At 61.7% G+C, this 22,436-nt stretch overlaps 1 protein-coding gene across 5 annotated transcripts in view; it reads right to left on the bottom strand.

The window, feature by feature from the left end:
- Positions 1-22,436, bottom strand: part of Prdm16 (PR/SET domain 16) — a 278,992-nt gene that overhangs the window by 9,498 nt on the left and 247,058 nt on the right. For 4 of the 5 annotated variants that reach the window (XM_004639604.2, XM_023699473.1, XM_023699475.1 and 1 more), the window contains 8 exons: positions 19,432-19,534; positions 13,656-13,881; positions 12,434-12,581; positions 11,814-11,967; positions 8,281-9,697; positions 6,022-6,109; positions 3,887-4,056; positions 3,318-3,395 (listed from right to left, as the gene is read on the bottom strand). In XM_004639604.2, coding sequence (XP_004639661.1) covers positions 3,318-3,395; positions 3,887-4,056; positions 6,022-6,109; positions 8,281-9,697; positions 11,814-11,967; positions 12,434-12,581; positions 13,656-13,881; positions 19,432-19,534 — 2,384 coding nt within the window. The remainder of the gene's footprint in view (positions 1-3,317; positions 3,396-3,886; positions 4,057-6,021; positions 6,110-8,280; positions 9,698-11,813; positions 11,968-12,433; positions 12,582-13,655; positions 13,882-19,431; positions 19,535-22,436) is intronic. The other variant, XM_023699472.1, reaches the window with a different exon arrangement.

Below are 22,436 nucleotides of genomic sequence, written 5' to 3'. Positions count from 1 at the left end.
GCCAGAGCACGCTCGTGGGCCCTGACTGCTGGGCCTCCACAGGGCTTCTCTGAACCCGACGGTGGAAAGCCCGTGGGAGTCCTGTCTCTGTGATCACGAGTCTTCCTATTTGCAAAGACGCAGCCTCTGCTACAGCCACAGTGGTGCTTGGCCTACCCGGCTCCTGGGGGTGGGACCCGCACAGCCTCCGTGGGGCCAGAACAGGGCTCACACCCCGAACACCCTGCCCTGCACTCTGGCAGGAGGTCCAGGCTGTCACGCGCCTCCCTCTCTGACTCGATGCTAGTGGCCTGGTCCAGGGCCGAACGCCAGTCGCCAGCCCTCACGTAGGAAAGGACTTGCATGCCAACACAGGGAGGGAGGGCCGTGCAAGAGTGGCCTTCACTGGGCCACACAACATCAGAGGCCTGGAGCAAGGCCACGGGCTGGCTGGCCATCCCAGCTGACCTCTGAGCTGCCCAGTGACAGACCCCAGAAGATGGGAAGCATCCCCGACCCCAGCCCCATGTGCTTCCTGGGGCCACCCCATCAGTGCTGGGGCTGGGGCTCCCTGGCCTGGCCTGAGGCTGGGCCCCGCGGCTTGCTCCGACTTCTCTCAACTCCAGCCCCTGTGTGCCTCACCGGGCCTGGGCAGTGCCCATGTGCTGAATCTCCCAGGGGTCAGCAGGGTGCCCTCAAGGCATGTGGGTGTCCCAGGAGCGCTGGGCCCCCAGCACCACGATGTATGAGTTGTGGATTGGTGTGAGGGTACGGGGCCTGGGTCTAAATCTGGGGCCGGAGGGGCTGTGTACTCCCTCTGGCTGCAGGGTCTTGACCATGGCCTCTCCTAGTTTTAATTAAAATAAATGGCCTGGGCAGCAACGTCCACGTGAAATTTAGGGGGCAGTGGGCCCTGGGCTAGGAGGGACCAGAGTGGCTGGCAGCTGGGAGCTGAGCTGTAGCTAAGCTGCCAGGGGCCCAGGGAAACCTACAGCTGCGCTAGCAGAGAGACAGCACAGGAAAGAGAGCAGGCGGGCAGCCGCAGCGCCTGGCAGAGGCCCCAGGGAGCTCGAGAGGGACCCCTGGGGCGGGGCAGGTGGAGCCACCCCTGGGCAGCAGTGTCCTCCCTGGGACCAGCGGGTACTGCCAGCCATCACGGGGTGGGGCTGCTTTAGGTCATTGTAAAAGGAAGGGAAGGGAAAGAAGGAACTTTGGCTTGGCCTTAAAATAAAATTAAACAAGGAAGAAGACAGGTAAGGGGCACTTGCAGCCCCTCTCCGACAGGCAGCTTGCCTCTGAACAGACGCAGCGGGGTTGGAGAAGGCATGGCACAGTGCTCACTGGGGTGTGGTCCTCGGAGGGGAGCCAGCAGGAGGGGCCCCAGGCCAGTGTCCAGGGCTCCCTCTGGGTGTGGGGGAGGCACAGGCACCACCAGCAACCGGGAGATGCCACAGCATCTGGGGACTGTAGGCGGCATGCCCCCCATCCCCAACTCAGCCCTACCCCTTTCCAACTGAGTCCTGCGGATTCTCCGTGCTGGATTTGTACACAGGGTGTCACTCGCCACACCCACCCTCCACCTTCCCCCTGAGATCTCAAGCCTGGAACAGCTGAGAGCAGAGCTCGGCTCCCTGGCTGCACCGTAGGGTGGGGCAGGGAGGCCTTTTCCTCCAGGGAGAGCAGGACCCCCGAGGAGGGTGTGGAGACATGCTCTGAATGCTTAGATAAGCCGAGCGAGGGCTTCAAAGAGAGAGACTTGCGGTTCACTTACCCCGGAACCCCAAGAAAGCCTGTGGATGAAGGGCCTGGGTGCTCCCGAGCACACATGGACAGGCCAGGCACACACACACACACGCGCATGCCTGGGACCTGATGTGTGCGTGCACTTGCAGAGGGTGTGCGTGTGGGTGCTGCCATTGAGGTGGCGCTCCCACGTGGGTAGGCGGGGTGGAGGGGGCGTGCTCCTCTGTGGGACGGGCCCAGCACTGAGGGCTTCTGGGATGGACTGTGCGTTTCCCTCTTCCAAGCTAAAATCCTCCCAAGGGTCAGCGCAATCCCCGGAGCCACGCAGCATCAAACCCCTCCACACCGCCTGCCTCGAACCAGATAAAGGTTTGCAACACAAACTTGCAAAGCAGTTGTGGCTACCCAAGTCGAAGCTCTCAGATTGAGGAGAGCAAAAGAAATCAATGATAATTAAATTCTTCTATAAATTCAGCCTGGACCCTCTAGGGGTTCTTAGCACGCAAAACTGTCCAAAAGTCGGCTCTCATTACGGAGAAATGGCGCGACTTGCTTTCTCGGAGACACAGGACCACATCAATCTTTCTGTCGCCAGCCTTTGCAGAGCCGGCACTGCTTCGGGGGCCGGGGGGTCGTGTGCAGGAGGGCAGGCAGAGCATGAGGCAGCTGAAGCCTCCGCCAGGACTGCAGCCTGCAGGGTGCTCGGAGCGGCTCTGGGAGCACGTGCCTCCAGGGCCATGGGCCTGCCTCCCTCCCTCCCCGGGACAGTGCACAGCCGGGTCTCCAGGGCCTGTGTCATCCCGGGGTCACTTCCCGGTCACCCAAAGCTCAGGGTGGGCACAGTATAGGCCTCAGATGCCGTCAGCTTCAAACCAAGCCAAGTCCTTTCTTCCCCAGCCCTGCTGGGCAGACACGCCCAGGGTGTTACTGAAGCAGGTCTGGCAGAGAACCAGGCATTTCTCGTGTGTCTCAGGACGACAACCGCCTGGGCTACGTGGACAGGGTCCCCTCTGGGAGCGCGGGGCAGGGCTCCAGCCCCGCCAAGCCCCAGGGACACAGTGGGACAGGACGGCAGGTTGGGGGCAGCAGGGTGCAAGTCATTGTGTCACCGGCCTTGGTTCCTGTCTGGAACGAGGGTGGCAAGACTTGCAGGGGAGCTGCTCTGAACCCCAAATTCGATGACCACCTCCAGAGTGTAGCTACCTCCCCACCCCAGAGGTAGGAGTGAGGTGGGGCAGATGTGGGGCTTCGCAGCCGGGCTGCCCTGGACTTTCAGGCATCCTCAGCGCCCCAACCCAGGATGGGGGCCCACAGCGGTAGCCATTGGGAGAGGAGCAGAGAAGGGCTGGACCGGGCTCCTTACATCCGTCCTTGAGTGTGGGAGGCCCCTCGCAGAAGCTTTCTGGGTGCCTCCTGCTTCATCCCAACCTCCTGGGGAGTGGGAGGCCAAGGGCTGGAGCAGCCCAGAGAGCCGCCAGCCCCCAGGTCGGGCAAGGGCAGGCTGGCTGCAGCCATGTCTGCTCAAAGCAGGAGCTGAAGCCGCAGAGTCGCGACCTCCCGGGAGCCTGGCGTCCCCAGCACTAGGGCACCCCTACCTGTACGGCTGCTCCCCGGTGTGCGTCCTCAGGTGTCTGGTGAGGTTTGCCGACCTGGGAAAGATCTTGCCACAGTACCTGGGTGGACAGATACGCAGGAAGGAGGTGTCAGGTGACCTACAGCCCCTTTTCCTGACCTTCTTTCCATCTGGTACCCAGAACCCCCAGACTCACCCCTGGGTGCAGGTGTCCCCAAATCCCAGCCTTTTTGGCCCTGGGGCCCAGCTTTGATCTTACAGAGAAGTTAGCTGAACCATGGCACTGATGGACCAATGCCACCCAGTGGCATCACTGCCCCCAGCCCACACCATGTGGACAGCGCAGGCTCAGACCAGCTTGGACCACCTGCACAGCAGGGAGCGTGTACTCCCAGCAGCATGGCTAGCTGTCCCCAAGAGCTGTGGGCACATGTTGGCCCCCCTCAGGCCTCCTGGCTTTAGCTGGGTGGCAGAGGCTATGCGGCGGGCTCCCGGGAGCCCAGCTCTAACACGACAGAGCAAGACTTTGAGTGCACTTCAGGGCCACGATGAGCACCAGGCACCTGCCCGCCAGCCGAGAGGCCGCCTCACCTGCACGTGTACCGCTCCTTTCCCTTCCTGAGGATGGGGTCTGAGAGCGCGGAGGGTGGGGACCGGAAGCTGAAGGGGTGGTGGGGCAGGGGCTGCAGGGAGCTGCCTGAGTCAGCTTTCATGGCTGCGAAGCTTTCTAGCTTCTCCGTCATGGTCTCGATGGCTGACATCTGCAGGCACAAGAGAGGGGAGAGGTCAGGGACACTCAGGGACCAGCTGCCGCCCAGCTGCAGGGTGTGGGCCCCTCCTGGGCACCTGAGGGCTCTAAGGTTCAGCACGGCTGCAGGTGCTCGGAGGACCCAGGACATGTGGCCACCTTGCCTGCCCTGGGACCCTGGGTGTCATCCAGGTCTAGGCAGAGGGAGCTGGGCTGGCCTTCCATAACCAGCCAAGTTGAGGAAGGAAAGGATGGGGCCCTAAAAACCGACCCAGGTCAGCAGTGCAGCTGGCTGACTGCCAGCCCTTGTCCTCTAGTTCGGGTTACACACTGCACTCCTTTTCTGAGTCTCAGTTTAAAACACTGAGGGGGCCCCAGGGAACCACCACCACCTAGTGGCAGCACTCCATAATTGCAGGTAAATGGCAGCCCTTTAAGACAAGATCTCCCCAAAGCACATTCCAAACAATAACGCAAGGGTCATCACACCATGCAGGACAGTTGATATGGGCAGAGGGAACTGCCTCTGCTCCCTGGGGATGCCATGGGCCTGGTCGAAGAAGGAGGAGAGGAGCTGGTCGTTTTCATCTGGTGGACAGAGTTCTGATCCAAGCCCCTGACTGGGTGGCCTAGTGAGGTTTTGACCTTGGTGACTAGGGAGGAGAAGAGATGAGGGAGCCACTCAGGCCTCAGTGCTGCCCCCCAATCTCAGCTGCGAGTGCTTCGGGAGGGGAAGCTGGCCAGGGGCCCACGGGAAGGTGGGGTTTGAAATTCCGGGGACCCTGGAGTCACTGCATATACCTGTTGGGGTCCACACCTACAAGCTGCCCAGAGGGGCCCTAGCCTCAGTCAGGACACCAGCCACAAGGTGTGTGCTGGCCACCTGCACGTGCCAGGTAACCTCACCACAGCAATGACCTCTGTGCTTTGCAGGGATGGCCACAGGGGCTTCTGCCCCAGCGATGGCCCAGCCTCAGCCCACACTGAGTCATGCCTCCCCTGCCCCTTCCTTCTGGCCCTGGGCCACAGGGCAGGCAGAGGGTGGTGGACTAGGGGGGACCGGGCAGGACAGACAATGGGCAGCCGGCCCCCCGCGGGCCTCTCTTCCTCAGGCCTGGGTGGGTCCCGCCTGCTCGGCTGCTCAGCCCGATCAGATATTCCCGGCTGAGCTCCCCACACAAACACAAACACAGGATGCGCCTGGCTGGCTTGTCGGCTCTCGCAGCCCGTCCTGAGGAAAATCGAGGGAAGTTATTAAGCAAACCGCATGGCTCCCAGAAACAATGGGAGGCGCTAAGTTTAGCTGTGAACTCAGCCGAGGCCCAGGTTTCACAAGCTGCAGGTTGTCCACAGCGGGAAACGCCGAGGAGCCCGAGAACAATGCTGTGGTGGGCACAGGACTATGAGAGCGGCCTGAGCCCTCTGGGGAGTAGGGGGCAGGGACAGTGACTTGGGGTGCAGAAGGGCCTGTCCCACAGTGAGCTCAGGCAGTCTGGGGCACAGGACACCAAGGCGACAGCACGGTGCCGCCCTGCAGGGCGAGGCCTGGCTAGGCCGTGGGCCTGTGCCCGGTGTCCAGACCTCGGCATCCCGCTCCCAAGGAGCCCCTAGGTGGCCTCGCTCTCTGCCCCCTGAGAAGGGTGCCCCTCCATTCCTGCTGCCCCTCTACATAGCCAGCATGCTCAGCAAGCACCCAGGTGCCAACACAGCCATCTTAGTGCTCCGGGCTGCTTCTGGGAGTCTGTCCCTTCTTGCCCCAAACTCGGCCCCATCCCAGCTCTCTCAGCAGGCCACCAAGTTTGTGCCCCTGGCTGCCCCTCCAGAACCCCCTTTCTCCTCCTCCTGGCAAAAACAGTGTCTGTGGGCTCTCCAGGGAGGGCCCTGCCTCTGGAGACCTGCTGCCATGGGGCACCGAAGTGGGCCCAGAGGTCTTGGCCCCACACCTCCCCTGGGGTCCTGCCACCTGCGTGGGTTTTACCTGGGGGTGGAAGAGCAGCGGGGATGGCCGCAGGTACTTCTCCCTCAGGACACCCACGGGGTCCGTCACCTTCCGCTTTTCTACCCTGCTGGACAGCAACACAGGGGTTACGTACCCCACAGAGCCACGGCCACCCCAGTGTGTGGCTGCTCCCATGTGGCCACAAGCCAGCTGCACGGGGCACTGCCATGCCACCTGCACCTCTCACCTGACTCTTCTGTCACCTGCTTGGGCTCCCAGGCCCTCTTGCCCTATCTCACCCTGCAAGGCCCCTCTTCCTGCCTGTTGCCCTCGGGCTCCTGCTCTCCTCTGTGTGCTCACTTGCCAGCTCCCGAGCACATCAGGGGCCAGGCAAGCTCAGAGTGGGGGCCCCGGCAGCCAGCTCCGTGTGGTGGGGCTGCCGTGGGTCCCAGGCTTCCTGAGCTCAGCAGGGTTGCTGGAGGTGCAGTGTCAGCCCCAACCCCGTCTTCTCCTGCTGATTCCCCAGGGGCTGTGTCCTGCCACGTCAAGCCTGTGCTCACCAGACTAGTCCCTGGGCATGGGGCTGGGACAGGCCCATCCTGGACCCTCCCTCCGCCAGCTCTGCCGCCTGCAGCTGTGGCTGCCTGCCCCCAGACAGAGCAGGCAGATGGGCGGCCACAGGGAGACATGACAAGGAAGACAGCACGGCCAGCCCAGGCCAGCCCAGGGGACCTGGCCAGGAGGGGAGGCTGAGGGCCTTGCCGGCGCAGGACAGGCGTGTGGCCCGGGGCCCGGGGTGCAGGGGTGTGAGAGTGTGTGCGCGCATATATGCATGTGTGATTATGTGGGTGTGCATGAGCGTGAAAGTGTGAGCAGGTGGGAATGAGGGCAAGGGTGAGTCCATGGGCAGACAAGCGCATGTGTGCAGTCTGACCTCTGAGTGTGAATTGCAGTACTGTGTGTGTGCGAGTGTGTGAATGTGTTCGAGCGTGAACATGAGTGTGTGTGTGCGTGCATGTGTGTGTGTGTGTGTGCACACAGCAGCAGCTTTTGGGAAGGCTCCGACCCGAAGTGGCGGGGAGGGCGCTTGGGGGTCGAGGGCGGAGCAGAGCAGCTGCCCACAGGCCTGCCGGCTGCAGCCCTGGCTCTGAGCAGACGGCCACCTGCCAGGCTCCTCTCAGCGCCCGAGTCCTGTGATGTCAGCGGGCAGCGGCCCCTTTCCCTCCTGCCATTGTCCCATGGCTGTCTCCAGGGACTCTGATCGCATCACGCTTTCTGATACTTCATTCCTTCCCGGCGGTTGATGCCTCCTGACTGGGCCCAGTCAGCCTCTGGCACCTGTTTCTTGCGTCTTTGGCTCTGCAGCGGTGTGGTCACCACAGCAGATGCCAACACTGTACCCCTTGGGGACTCCCAGGACACCCTTGGGAGAGAGTGGGCATCCCAGGGGTGTCTTGAGCCCCAGGGCCCCTTGCTGCAGGGCCGAGGGCTCCCTGGCTGTGAGCTCCCCACCCCACCACAGCAGTGGCCGCGCATTTCTAGAGGCTGGCTGTGGCTGGGCTGCCTGGGTCGGCGGGCGCTGGAGCCCACTTGTGGCCTCGGCGGCCGCTCTGGGCCAGCCTCACTGTGACACAGTTGGCGCTCACCTTTACCCTCCGCATCCCACCACAGCAGCCTCTCAGAGCTAGGGCCATCTCCTGTTCCCACCCTGTGTCAGTCCCAAAGGGACAGCAGGCACACGGGCCATCCGGGCTCTACCTGCTCCTGCACACCAGTGCTGGCATGCACATGCGTGTGCAAGGTGCCCTCCGCTCAGGGCCACTGCTTGGTGTCCTCCTCGGGACTGGCCTTGCTCTCCCACCTGTCTGCCTGGACACGGGTGGGGCCCGATCTGACCCTCCAGGTTCCCCCACCCTTCCTCTTCCTCCCCAACAGTGGCCCCTCACTGACACCCCAGGCCACAGAAGGGAAGTGGGATGCCATGAGGCGGAGAAGGCACTCATGGGTGGAGCAGGACCTCCCTGACTTCGGGGGAAGGAGGTTTAGTGTAGAGGACCTCCTCTCCCTGGAGTTGGGCCCAGGAAGGGGATCTAAAGAGGGAGTCGGTGGCGCTGCCGGCCAGGCACGTGTGACTGAGCTTCACATGGAGTGAGGGGTCCACAAGTGCCTGGGACCCTGCCCCAGCTCCCAAACCAGGCTGGTGCCCTTCCAGTGTGTGGGCCCAGGGGTGGCATCTCCCTGGGAGCTCAGAGGGTGATGTAGGGGGTGACAGCGGGTGAGGGTGGGGCATGTGGGTACCTGTAGATGGGGTCCATGAAGAAGGGTGAGGGCTTGGCGTAGTGCAGGGCTGGCTGCTGAGGCAGCTGCGCCGGGCACACTGTGGGCAGCCCCTCGCCAGGCCCAGGCTTCCGCTCGCCGTACACGTGGTTCTTGCGGGGCTCCCGGCTTCCCCCATTCTGAGTGGCGCGGGCGCGGCTGCCAATGCTCAGGTCCAGCGGCTGCTCCTCACTGGACACGGGCACTGTGGGCGCCTTGGGCGCAGGCAGGATGGGCTTCGCCTCTTTGGGCTTGGTGGTGAGGTCGAAGGGGCACTCGGCGCTGGGGCCACCCGCCTTGAGTGCGTCCCGGGGCGACTTGGGCTCGGCCTTGACCAGCAGGTTGTGGGCGAGGGCGCGGTCCGTGAGCGGGTAGAGGGAGTGAGGGAAGCTGGGCAGCAGCTGGAAGGGGAAGACAGAGTGGTAGGGCAGGGAGCCCAGCTTCTTCTCCTGCATGCCCATGAAGCCGGGCCCGAAGTACTTCTCCGCGATGGACGCGATGGCTTTGATGGAGTCTCCGGGGGCGCCCGCAGCTGTCAGCAGCTGCTCCTCGGGTGGTGGGAAGAAGGAGTGCTGGGAGTAGAAGACCGGCAGCTCGGCCACGCCACTGGCAGCCCCAGGGTGCGCGGAGCCGCCCCCGAACTCAGGCTTGCCCTCGGCCAGCTTGCCCTTGTCCTTGGTCTTGTCGCGGTCGCTGTCCACGTCGCTGTCCAGGTCGGAGCCTGTCCCCGTGGTGGTGTCCAAGTCCGTACCCGTGGTGGTGTTGACGTCCTCAAAGTCGCTGCCGTCGGACATGTCGGGGCTCCGGGCCTTGACCTTGTCCGCATATGCATCCTCCAAGCGGCTCTCGAACGTCTCCTCTGGCCCCGTGGCCGCCGCAGCGCCCTGGCTGCTGTTGCTGACTGCGGACACGAGGGGCAGGGCGGGGTTGCCCAGGGGGCTGGGCAGCTTGGCGTCCTGGGTGTGGTTCAGAGGGCTCTTGAGCAGTGGGGTGGGAGGTAGCAGAGGCGGCCGGGGGTACAGGGAAGGAGGGAAGATGCCCGGGAAGCCGGGGGTGAGTGCGGGGAAGGCCCGCGGGGCAGCGGAGAAGGGCAGGGCGCCGGGCTGCGGCCGGGCGGGGAAGTACTCGCTGAAGCCCAGGCTCGTGTGGTTGAGGCTGGGGGAGGGTTTGGCCTTGTCCATCATGGGGCTGGGGGTCAAGGGCAGGCCGGGGGTGAAGAGGCCGCCCGGCGGGTAATGGTTCTTGCCCTCGCAGAAGCGCCGGTGCTTGTTGAGGGAGGAGGTAGTACTGAACATCTGCCCGCAGTCCTTGCACTTGATCTGCGTGCGGCAGTCGGCGTGCATGCGCTTGTGACGGCACAGGTTGGAGAACTGCGTGTAGGACTTGTGGCAGACCTCGCCTGGAGCACCAGCAGAAAGCAAAGACAAACAGGTATGAAATGACCCGGGAACCCCGCACCTGGCGGCATGGGGACCCAGGCCCAGAGCAGGCTGCGCGGTGCGCATGCATCTACGTGGGTACAAGGGGAGCACACACATGCCAGGTGTGTGTGTGCACGTCCTTGTGTGTGCGAGGCTGGCTGTCCCTGTCCCCTGGCCATCGTGCAAACAGCTCGAGCAGCACAGTGGAAGTGGTGGGCTCGGCCACCCGGCTCTGCGGTCCCTGGAGCTCACCTTAGCGACATCATCCAAGAGGACTTGAAAGCCTCGCTTGCAGGTGTGGGGGCAGTGCCTTCTAGGGCTGCAGTTTGCCACGCCTTCGCTTGCATTAGTACACCCTGCTACCACTCCACACAAACACGCATACCTTCCCCAGGCAGCCTCCTGGCTGCCCCTGCCCCTCACCTCACCCAGCTCGGCCTCCTCGGCCCTTCTAAAGGGCAATGATGGTTCCCGGGTGGCACGAGGGTGGTCCTCCCGTGGCCAGCTGCCCCCTCTGCAGTAGAGAGGTGGCTGGTGGTGGCAAAGCAGCCTTTGTACACTGGCCAGTGGGCAAGCTTCCTCACCTAGGGTCTCAAGCTTGGGGCAAAGCCCTGGGCTCTGGGCCCAGCAGTGTGGCCAGAGCGCCCGGCCTTTATGCGTCCGACAGCCTCTGTTTCCCTGTCTGCCAGCCGGAGCAAGCAGTGCCCTGATGTGTAGGGTTCTGTGAGCTTGCGTGGAGCATGCTGACCCGGCTCAGTGCTGGGGCCACGAGTGTGAGGACCGGTGTGTGTGCACAGGTGTCGTGACTCAGGATGACGCACGTGACACGGCTCAGCCTGCATGTGGCTCTGTGCATGCGTGTGGTGGCTCAGTGCGGTGCACGTTCAGCGCCCCTGCATGACAGCGGGTGGAGTTTGTCTGGCACAGAGCAGGGGGGGCCTTGGCTTCCCCCCAAGCTTCCCCGTGAGCCTGCGGCACAGGATGTCCGTGTGATGGACACGGGCCCTTCCCGGCTGAGGCCCTGGCAGATGAACCCGACAAGAGTGCGCAGATTCCTGGCATGGAGAGCACAGCACCAACAAGCCTGTGCAGAAATCCCGGGGCCTTAGGCCACAGCCACGGGCACGCTCCAGCCAGGCTCTGTTGGCGTGAGCTTTGTTCCCTACGACTGCAGGGACGCCATCTGGGAACCCTACTGGGCACTGCCGCTTGGTGCTCAAGCGCAAGTCCCCGGGAAGCCCTGCGTGCATAGCGCTGCTTGCCTGCTTTCTGTCTCAAACTGGGCAAGACAACAAGGCTGACCAGTGACACCAAAGCCTGCAAGTGGTGGAAAGGCTGCTCTTTGTCCTTTGGGATTTCCACCTGAGTTGAGCACAGGAACTCTCAGCGATGGGGACAGGATGACTCAGCGCCTGCCGAGAGCTGACTCGGCACAATGCCCTCAGCTGGGCTCACACAGACCTGCTCCTGCTGACCTCTGTCCCCTCTCTGTCCATCCCCCAGTCTGCTCTGCAGGCCCCGGGGCTCAGCTGCTGGCACCTCTCATCACATACGCAGGGCAGCACCCACCCAGCGCTCTCTGAGGCCCTGACCCTGCAGCGCTGTCCCTGGGCCAGTGGGCTGCCACCTTGGTCAGTGCTTGCCAGTCCCCTCCTGATAGCGTGTGAGCCCCATGAGGACAGGGGCCACTTCATGTGTGCTGTCCCTCGCCACCGTGAGCAGCGCCTGCCACACACAGGGCTCTCCAGGGAACGCTGTGCTCGTGGTGCTCAGCCAGGGGGTGTGAACAGGGTGCACAGGCGCTGGGTCACTCAGTGGCCCTTTCCACCACCCGCTGCCCACTCAAGAGGCCAAGGGAAGGGACCTGGAGGATGTCGGCAACAAGGGCAGCATGAGAGGCGGGCTCCAAGGGCACACTGTCCCTCGAGGGCGCCCATAGGCTGCAGGGACCCACGGCCACACCGCAAAGACATCAGGGGGCCGTGAGTGCGGAGGGGACCCGGGACAGCACACCCAGCTCATCACGTGTGGGGCAGCGGGCAGTGCAGCGGGCATGGGCGGGCGCAGGCACAGGCGCAGGCGGGAGCAACTCACATATGAAAGGCTTGACCGTGCTGTGGATGTGCTTGTGCTGCTTGAGGCCTGAGGACGTGGCGAAGGTCTTGCCGCAGTCTGGGCAGGCGTGCGCCCGCGCGCCCACATGCTGGGAGCGGATGTGCCGCTGCAGGTTGCTGGGGTCCGTGAACACCTGGGGGCAGACGCCTCAGGTCTGCACCCTGCCTGGACACCTCGGTTGGGCCCTGGGCGGGAGTCCTGAGCCCGATTCCCTCCCTCTCTGCCTTGCTTGCCCGAGCTGACCAGCACAGTGTCCGCTGAAGCCCTGGCCCGCTGAGGGACTGGGCAAGCGACCACGCCTCCCCAGCCTCAGTTTTCTCAGTGGTAACTCCTGAGAAAACTGCCCGTGAGGCTGCACAGTCACAGGCGGAGACCAGCTGAGCGCAAGACCCAGGACCCAGAAAGTGTGGCTCTGGGAGTTCAGCCCAGCCTCTCCCGTCTACACTGGCAGAGGCCAGAGCCACCCTCAATAGGACTGGGGTCTGGTCTTGACCCTGTCCCTCTGAGCTCTGTGACCCGACCTCTGAGACCTCCTGTCCTCCACAGTCACAGGGAAGGACACCTGTGACCTCAGGGGCAGGTCACGCCCATGCTGGTACCTTCACGCAGTTTTCACATTCGAAGCGCTTGCCGTTGTCGTGGGACATCTGGTGGCGGATGAGGTTGGACTTCCAGTTGAAGGCCTTGGGACATTGGTCACACTTGTACTCTCGCTCCTCCGTGTGGACAATCATGTGCTGCTCCAGGCTGTGTGCAGGGGGCAGGGGTCACTTGTGGCCTCTGCCTGCCCTCTGCCCAGGCCCTGGGGCCCCAACCCCACCAGGCTCATCCTGGACAGTCCTTTGGGCCCAGCCAGAGGCAAGGTTCCCCATAGCCCCCGACGCTCTGGCCGCCCTGCTGAGTGACCCCAAATTTGAGGTCACCCTTGGGTCTAGAAACAAAGGGGTCCAGGAACTTCAGCACTGCCACAAGCCCCAGAAAGGTGGGGAAGCCTGGAAGCCCAGCTTTCTGAGTGACTTTGGGGTGCCTGTCAGGGGAGCCGGGCACATGGAAGAGGCCAGCAGGGCTGCAGAAGAGGGTCTTCAATGTATGTGCCAGGAGCGCAGCTGCTGGGGGCCTCTCTTGGCTGAAAGAGTGGCTTCTAATCCCCTCCTCTCGGGGGACCCCTGCCAGTCCCCCGCCCCGTCCCCGGGATGACCGTTAATCTTCATGAGTGAAGCAGTAATACATCACAGCCTGTTAATTACGGGGCCCGGCCATCCATTTAGAGCAGAGACGCCTGCTTCTCCAGCATTGGAGAGTGTATCTTTTCCCTGTTGTTAATTGTGATTTATGTGTTTATGTAAAGAAAACAGGGACCCTCTTTAGAGGTGCTCACCGCGCTGGGCTCAGTGGGAATTTGCCCACACGCTAATTTTCTCAGTCATCTGTTCAGGGCAGAGGGTCTGCTGCCCCGGGGGGCCGGGGTTGGGACGGACGGTAAATCTGACCATCACGGTGGTTAGTGGCCTGCGGGGGTTTTGCTCTGACTCTGTCCTGGAGGAACCAGGAACCTGAAGAAGTTCCTGGCTCCTTGGAGCATAGGACCGGGCCCCCAGACAGCCCAGTGTGCCGAAGGGGCGCAGGGGCCAGGTCCAGTGACAAGGGGACCCTGGGTGACCCCTTCCTGGGCTGGCTCACTGACTGACTGAGAGGGAGTCGCGTGCATGTGTCCAGAGGGGGGGTTACCCCGGGAACCTGCAGCTCCGAGGTGCCACAGGAGGGGCTGGTCCGAGCCATCTCAGCCAATGGGGCGGGGCGGTGCCAGCGGCCGGGGCGCACCTGTACTTGTTGGGAAACATTCGCTCACAGTCCTTGCACTCGTGCGCCCGCCCGTCCCTGCCACTGCCGCCGCCGCCACCGAGGCCCTCGGGCTTGAGCTCGTCGTCGCCCAGGTCCTCGTACAGCGCGGCCCTCGCTGAGCTGCACGCGTACTTCTCGTGGCGCCGCAGGTCCAGCTTGCACTGGAAGAGCTCGTCACACTCGTGACAGCGGAACGTGGGCTCCTCTGCAAACAGAGAGGGGAGGTGATGAGGGCAGCGGGCCGCGGCCGGCCGCCTCCCTTCCCACGGGGCCACGCCCACCCCGCGCCCCTGCCCCTTCCTCGCAGCTTCACCCCGGCCCTGGGCGGCTGCGCAGGAGGTGCAGGGCGGGAACCGGCCTCCTCTCTGCGGGGGGCCGAGCCCCAAGGCCCCTCCCGTGCCTCAGGCAGCCTCCTGCCCAGGAGTGGAGAAGGAAACCAGGCCCGGGGCTTTGTTTATGAATTAGGAGAAAAGAGGACAGAGCTCCAACTCGTATAATAAATTATTGTTGTCAAGGTCAAACAAATTAAAAGGGGGGCGGCTATTATTAAGTTTACAAGGCAGCATCCTGACCACAATGCCAAGCCAAACAATCAGCCTGGAGCTGTAATCCCTGTGGGGGCGGGGAGGCGGGGGAATCTCCTCTCCCCTGCCTGCGGCTGCCTACACAGCGGCTTCCTCTGACATGGGGTCCCCACTGGAGGGCACCCTGTGTCCAGCCCAGGCCTGGAGAAAAACACCTGCTCCCAGTTCTTGCCCTGAGAGGCAGTATGGTGAATCTGTGCGTGAGTGTGCGCTGTGAATGTGCGCACATGTACAAATGTGTGCGCACGGTGTGGGCTCCCCGCCTACCCGCCAGGCCCATGGGTATGCACGGTGTGGGCTCCCCGCCTACCCACCGGGCCCGTGGGTGCGCACGGTGTGGGCTCTCCGCCTACCCGCCGGGCCCGTGGGTGCGCACGCTGTGGGCTCCCTGCCTACCCGCCGGGCCCGTGGGTGCGCACGTCTTGCACCTGCATCCACGCTTGTGTGAGTATGCATACGGATGTGCATGGATGTGTGTAGGTCTGTATGACTGCTCTGGGCATATATCGATCTGGGCACATGTTGTGTGTTCACAGCATGTAGATTTGGCATGTGTGCTTATGTGTGTATTTCCGTATGCATGCATGTGCGTGTGGGGCTCTATCTGCATATGTGTGCATGCTATATGTGTGATTGTGTACTGGGTGACTGGTGTGTGTGCTGAGTGTGTTTGTGTCTTGCTGTGCATAAGGGTGCATGTGGGAATGTGTGTGTATGAGTGTGCACACACAGGCCTGGCCCACACCTGGCACTGAGCAGAGCCTTAATAAACTGTGGCTGAGTGTTGGCTGACAGGGCCTGAACCGAGGCTCAGTGGTAGAGGCAGGCACAGGAGATGCGCTGGACAGAAGAAGGGGCCACCTGGGGCATGGACGGTGCAGGGCCTGGCGGCATGGCTGTCACCAGGCAGTGTCACCACCTGCTGATGGGATGCGTCCCAGAGCCCAGGCTGGGGTTGCTCTTCTGGTGCCATCTCGGGCCACACTTAGTGCCACTACTGATGGACTCTGTAGCGCCCGCCCCAAGTCATGGATGCTCAAGGCAGGGACCTTGGGGCTGGGCTTCGAGATGCCACTGCAGGGCTGCTGGGACATGCCTACCCTGACACTGGTGCCACTTGCTAGCCTGGCTGCATCTTAGGCAAAGGGGCAGATGTCTGGTGGCAGAGAAGTGCTGCTGGGTGTCTGTATGGAGCCCAAGGAGCAGATGCTACCCGCCACCCATCAGATTTCAGCGTATGGGTTCTGTGGCTCACCAGAGTTACACCCAGACCAGAGGAACAGGCAGCAGCAGCAGCTCAGAGTTGAACAAGCCCAGCTCTACCTGCAACTCTGGTGGGCGGGGCTGGGAGGTGGGCTCTGCCCTAAGGTCTCCAGGGAGGAGAGTATTCCCTGGACAAGCTGAGTGGGGAAACCCTTCTGGGCCCCGGGCTCATGCTAGAGTGCCAGTGGGCCTCGGGCAGGCTTGCGGGTGCTGCCTACCGATCCAGTTCCAGCCTGCCACCTCTTTCAGGAATCTGCGGGGAGTATAGTGCACATGAAGCCAGCCTCTGAGGCTCGTGGGATTCCTCATGGGCATGCATGTGTTAGGCCCTGTGTCCCCACTTCATCTCAGGTCAGCAGTAGCCAGGGAGAGGAAGGACCTATCCAGGGGAGAGGCCGAGCGTTGTGTCACACCAGGCTTGTGTTACTGGTACACAATACAGTCCTGTGAGCATGTGGGGTGCTCGCCATTCCCCATCCACGCCTCCCCTTGTCATCAGAGGCTTAGACTTGCATTTGAGGGACAGTCCTGGGGGTCTGAGCACAAAGTGCCGCTCACACTGGGCCCTCTGGGCCCTCTGGGCCCAGTGAGCTGCTCCCGTGGGCTGCAGAGCCCAACCAGCACTGAGTGAATCGGAAAGGCCCCTTCCTGTTGGGCCTTTTCGGGGCCCAACTAAAAGTTATCGGAGTTGGGATTTGACCCCCGACGTGCCACGCTGGCCCCACCCCGGGGGTGCACTGGGACGGCAACCGAGACTGGGATGGCGGTGCTTGCCTGTGATCCCTGCGCTCGGGAGGCTGAAAACAGGAGAGTCACTATGAGTCTGATCTATGTAGCGAGGCCCTGTAGACCCTGTTCTAAATGCAGAAAAGAAGAAAAAGAAAAAAAGAAATGCCGCTTCTATCTATCAACTATTTCTTTCCTTCTGATTTGGAATTAAGATTTAAAATAAAACTTTTGGCACTGGAAATAACACTCAGAACAATTCCAGCTGCTGCCCTGGTGGGAGGCAGCCCAGGACAGTGCTGACCTTGGTGACAATCATGCCCTCTTCCTCCTTGGGCTCCAGCCCTCCGTGGAGGGTCAGGGCAGGGGACATGCCCTGCCTAAGCTTTGCCACGCAGGTGCTGGGTAGCTGGGTCTCCCAGCTCCACGCAGGCAGAGAGGGTGGCCTTGCTCGCCCGGGCCTGCTGTCACCCTGACACCACATCTGGGTGCCTGGCCATGTCACTCGACATCTTCTGGGCTCCCACAGCCCTGGCGTCCTCTTGGCTTTCTGCACAGTAAAATAAGTTGTTTGCGGCTTTTGAAACAGAAGCCAGTGTGAAGGCAGACGTTCCTTCATTTTCTCCCCAAAGACAGCCGGGGGAGGGGCTCATGTGGCTTCCCTTTCTCAGCCACGGGCGCAGCAGCTGGGCCACGTTTTGGGTTTTGGTACTAGAGACTAAACCCAGGGCGTTCTCAACCAAACACCTCCCCACCATCACCCCGCGCGCCCTTTTTTATTTTGAGATGTGACCTTGCTGAGTTGCCCAGGCTGGGCTGGGCTTGAGCATGTGACCCTCCTGCCTCAGCTTCCAAGAGTGCTGGCTCTGGGATGGTGCTTCTAACAGAGCCACAGCTCTGTGGGGCTCCCTTTCCCCGGCTGCCTGGATGTGGTCCCCCTCGAGTCCCCTTCACCCCACAAACACACAAAAGAGCGATTCGCTGGAAACTGAACCCTCTGGATGCAGATATGGCCAGGGTTGCAGGCCAGGGCGGAAGTCCCACCTCCCACGCGACCCAAAGCACACCACGCCGCAGCAGCCTGCGTCTTGCCTGTCAAAGCTGGCCCTGGCTTGTCTAGCTTAAGTTCCAGCAGCAACTTTCACGGCCGAGCAGGAACATAACAGAAAAATAAATCAGTGCCTAATGGCTTTGCGAACCGAGGGGTTCACAATTATCCAGCATCTACATGCTAATCTTTAACTCCAACCTCAAAAGAGCTCAAGAGCTACTCCAAATTCCTGCAGGGATAAGGGGCCGGCTGCATTTAGCTGGGGCCGGTGGAAAAGATTTTTTTATGATAATTATCTTAGTGAGGAGCGCTTTTGCATTTTCTTTCTGCGCAATTCAGAGTTTAGCTGGGGGTGGGGTGGTCGCTTGGAGTCAAAGAAGCGACCTTGACAGCCGAGGGAAGAAAAGTCAAATATTTGATGTTGGACTATTATGGGAAGCAATTAGCCCACGAGCGTTTGATAGATTATTAGGAAAATGGAGACCCAGGTTATTTAGTACTGGGGGTTGGGGCCTGTGGGGAGCAGGAATTGAGGTTTTTAAAAACCTTTTGAAGAAAGAAATTTCATTGTACAAATGAAACCCCACAGCCGAACACTCTCTTTAAGTTAAGCAGATTTATCTTCTGGAGTCTCGCGTGTTCTCCAAGACTCACAGGTCTTTTCAACAATTATTTTAAGGAAAATGAGACCCCTCTCTCACTACCCAGGTTTTGGCAATTTATTTTTCTTTTCTCAACAGCCTAATGAAAACCACGCTTTAGCAGAAAAGGACAGACAGGGCCCAGCTGGTGACATTGTCCTTCTGTGCTGATTTCCTTGACAGCTCAGGGCCGCGAACCGCTGTTGCGTGGGGGAGGGGCTCTGGCTGCTGTAAACTGAGGCAGGGTTCTCTGGGCCTGGGCTCAGCACCCTCCTGCCTGCTCCCTGCGCAGCTGTGACCCCGCCCTGAGGAATCAGAGTGGCTCTCGGGGAGATGGTGTTAATCATTAAGCCTGTGTGTCAGCGGGCAGGGCAGACTCTGTGTCCCTTTCTCTCTGGCGTGAGCAGGAACTGTTCTGGGGACAGCTCAAAGGAGAAGGGCTTCTCTGTCCACCGGTAGGGTCTCAGCAAAGGAAGGGTGGTCACACATGAGCCCTGGAGCTGCCTTCCTTCACCCCCCAGGTCCAGGACCCTGTGCTTCACCATGTGAGGAAGGAGCCCACGCCTGTGTTTCAAAACTCCAAGTCTAGCTGTGGTGGCACTGGCCTGTAATCCCAGACTCAGGAAGGCTGAGGCAGGAAGATCACAAGTTTGAGGCCAGCCTGTGCAATGCAGTGACTTAGTGAGGCCCTGTCTGAAAATCCAAAATAAAATAACTGGCTGGGGATGAAGCTCAGAGTGAAGGCCCTGGGTTCAACCAGTGCCCACTACTGAGAGAGAGAGAGAGAGAGAGAGAGAGAGAGAGAGAGAGAGAGAGCCCAGCCCCTGCTTTGTGTAAGGCTGGTGCTTTCTCAAGCGTGTCTCAGAGGTCCTTGGGCGTGGATGGACAGAAAGGGACTCATGGTCCCAGCCTGACAGGCAGGCATCGCAAGGAGATTCTGGAGCTCTCTAAGGCCAGGAAGAGTTTAGGGATTCCAGCCAAGGTCTCTCTGAGCTGTCCCCAGAACAGTTCCAGCCCACCACCAGGCCGGGCCCAACCCTAAACTGCCTCCCACCCAGTGAAATTCCCTCCAGCACGTCTCCTGGCTTCTACCTGCCGACGGGGGTTGCTTTCAGAGACATGTCCAGCACCCGCCTCTCTTACAGGAGAGGGAGCTTCCCCACCACACAGGGCCGCGGCACCCAGGCTGCCAGGCCCCAGACTCCGCTCTTTCCCATTCTCCTCCCCTCTTGCTTTTTGGTACTGAGCAAAGCTGGTAATGACAATGATGACATAGCTTAGAAAGTTCACCCGGAGCTCCCGCACTACTAGAGACATCCTCCAGCATGACCCGATCCACGCTTCAAACTCAGGTCACAGCTCTGGGGTCCCAAGGAAGGAGACACAAGTCGGTGGGCACTTTGTCTATGCCCGGGTCTGGGGGCAGCTGCTCGGGTGCCCGTCCCCAAGTCCTGTGCGAGGTGACAGGCGGCGGGTGGGCGGGGCCTTACCGTCTAGGCCAGGTGGCACTGCGCGCAGCGAGTAGGCGCCTTCCTTCAAGTGCACCAGCAGCTCCTCGCCCGGCTCGATGTCTTTAATGACTCTGTAATAAACCTAGGACGAGAGACCGGAGCAGGTCAGGCCAGCCCTGCTGGTCCCCGTCTGCAGAGGCACTTGGCGCGCGTCGGGGAGGCCGGGCTGCGGGCCACTTGACCCGGCTTCTAATTGCCACTAAGAGGTTCCCCTCGGAAGTTCTGCAGCACACGCTCAGAAGGACCGGAGCCCCTTGTAATTGGTCCCATCCTGTTCTGGGCTATTGACAGAGAGGGCACAGAATTAAACAGGCAGAGGTCAGGGTCGGCGTCCCTTCCTGAGTGTCCTGGGAGCCACCCCCGGCAGGAGGACCTGCCACTGGGACCTAGGCTGCCTTTCCGCCTTTCTCATCAACGCAGCTGAGTGGGTGCCCTGTGCCAAGGGCAGGCTGGCACGGGCTGGCATAGGCCCCCACTCAGTGGCACCACCTTGTCCTCTGAATCAGATGTCCCTGGGAGGTGCTGAAACGCTGACTGCAAAGGAGGAAGCTGGCAGCTCAGAAGGGAGTCCACATCCCTGGGCGCTGCAAGCTGGGCCTCGGGAAGAACGGGCTTCCTAGGGCCCTGTGAGGCTCAGCCTCAGCAGACACCAGCAACACTGGCCATGCTGGGCACGGCTGAGCAGCACCTGCCCCACAGGCTGGAGGTAGTGGGCGCTTGGGGACATCAGCTGCCAGGGTCAGGTGGGCGCATGGGGCTCCATCCTGAGGCCAGGAGCCAGGCAGCTCCCAGCAGCCCACAGCTGGCCCAGGATCGTTGGGGCTGGACGGAGGCCAGGCCCGCTGACTCTTCTGCATTGTCCTCATGAAGCAGGGGCTGGGAAGGAAGGGGCCAGCAGAGGGAGGGATATTCTCCAAGAAGACAGTTTGGCCTGGATACAGGGGCGATGGCTCCAAAGGTGGTGCGGACCCCCAGGCCAGCTGGGGCTGAATCCTCCCAAGGGAGAAGCCCTGGAGTCTGACTTGCTCCAAGTGGGGGCCGAACTGAGCCCCAAGTGGCTGCCACCCCAACTGTGGACTCTGATAGGCAGAGTGGCACCGTGAGCTTCCCACAGGCACACCACGGACACTGCAGCGGGCCCCAGAGCTTGCGGGCCACCATCCCAGGACCTTGACCTACATTTCAGAATAAGAACTAGACCCTCAGCACAGTGGCAAGAACCACTGGGGGCTGGGGACCAGGCCCTGGGAACTGCAGGGCCACGCAGGCTCAGTGGGAACCAGTGCATTTGCTTCCGATGGCTCGACGTGGTCCAGAGCAGGACAGGGTGGAGGGCTAGGGCAGGGTGGCTCTCAGCCTGGGTTTAGGGTCACCTGATCACCACTGGCGAGGCCCAACATCCAACTGGCCTGGCGATCCTGGCATTGGGCCACTGCTGCCCTCCTGGGTATCTCCTGGGACCCCACCCAGTGCCACCATGCCCCTCCCCTACCTTCTTCTCTCTGGGCTGCAGGTACGGCTGGTGCCCACGCGCCCAAACTGCCTCACTCCATCCCCTCTGAGTGGTGCAGGGACCCCAGGATCCCAGCCCTCCATTCTCAGCTCTTGGGCCTCCCAGGCTCAAGAACAGGAGGCATGGGGACCTTGACCCTGGGGGTGCCTAGAGCACAGGCCCCCCCCCCAGTCTCCTTCCCCCAGGAACCCTCGCCCCTCCCAGTGCGTCCTTTCGCTCCCTGAGCTCATCTGCCCTTGGGGCACCCTCGTTCCTCTCAGGGCACCTGTGGGGTGCACAAGGGGATACAGAACAGCAGCCCTAGCTGAAGAGACTTTGAGCCGGGACAGAACGGATCACTATCAGTGCCAATCTCAGGGCCCAGGGAGAGGTGGGCGCTCCATGGGAGGGGTCCGCAGGGTGACAGGCCCTGCCTCGCTGAAGGCCCCTAGTGCGCGGATCCAAAAGGCCTGAAAGGGTTTGTGGCAGGATCCCAGGAAAGCCCAGCCTGGACTCCTAGGACAAAGGCCAGCAGGACCAGGCCAGAGGGGCTGGGTGGCTCGCAGCTCCAGGGCGGTGGGAACAATCGCTGTAGACGACCAGTGCCCTCACGCCTCCTGCTGGCTTCACTGTGACCCCCAGCTGCCAGCAGGGCTGAACTTTCCCAAGAAGGGAGGGAGTGTCCAGGAAGAAGAACCCCAGAGGCTGCCTTCTGCCAGCCTGGAGCCCCAGGTGCATCCTGGAGTCCTCCTTGCCGGGATCTGAGGGCAAGAACCTCTTGGCAACAGCCAAGACCACTAGCACCAATAAATGTCGGCTCTAAATGGCTCTTAAAAACTAACGATGCCAAGTGGACAGGGCCTGCTGCTGAGCCCCGCTGCCTCCTCGGCTGTGGTCCGAGGAGGCAGCGGCTGTGCTGAACTTGGGCGGAAATCACAGAACAGAGGTCCTTGGCTTTATGACTGAGCTCGGCACACCCCGGACTGTCCTCCTCCTCTTTCACCATGTTCCAGGCAAAAAGAGGAGTTCCTTGGAGGCAGAGGAGCCCGCCTGAGGGTGAGCAGGTGGCCCCGCTCTCCACGAGAGGCAGAGAGAGGCTGCCAGAGGAAAGCCGGCTCCGCACAGGACCGGCGCCCCACACACGCTGAGGAGCCCGCGACACCGGCAGTGCCTACTGCATGCGGATGGGGCCTCGTGGGGGTTCCTGGGGCGTTTCCATAAACGTCAGATCAGTTGTCAAGGGCAGACACTACTCTGGCCTACAGGGCTCTCACACGGTTCATTCCTACTCAGTTTGAGAATTGTTCGCATTTTCATTACGCCATATATGCCCAGAGTGCCCAAGAGGAGCAGACTGCAGCCTCAGCGTCCAGGGGTGCAGGTGGGGGGCGGGGAGCGCATCTCCTCCCGGACCCAGGATTCTTTCAGTCCGTCAAACGCACTCCCACCCAACTTTGTCGTTCTTCCTCTTGCTTGACTCCTCTAAGAAGCT

Source organism: Octodon degus, unplaced genomic scaffold (genome assembly GCF_000260255.1).
Source record: "Octodon degus isolate 3935 unplaced genomic scaffold, OctDeg1.0 scaffold00113, whole genome shotgun sequence".
NCBI lineage: Eukaryota > Metazoa > Chordata > Mammalia > Rodentia > Octodontidae > Octodon > Octodon degus.
Note: the sequence above shows the minus strand (reverse complement) of the source record. Positions and strands in the feature narration are given on the sequence as shown.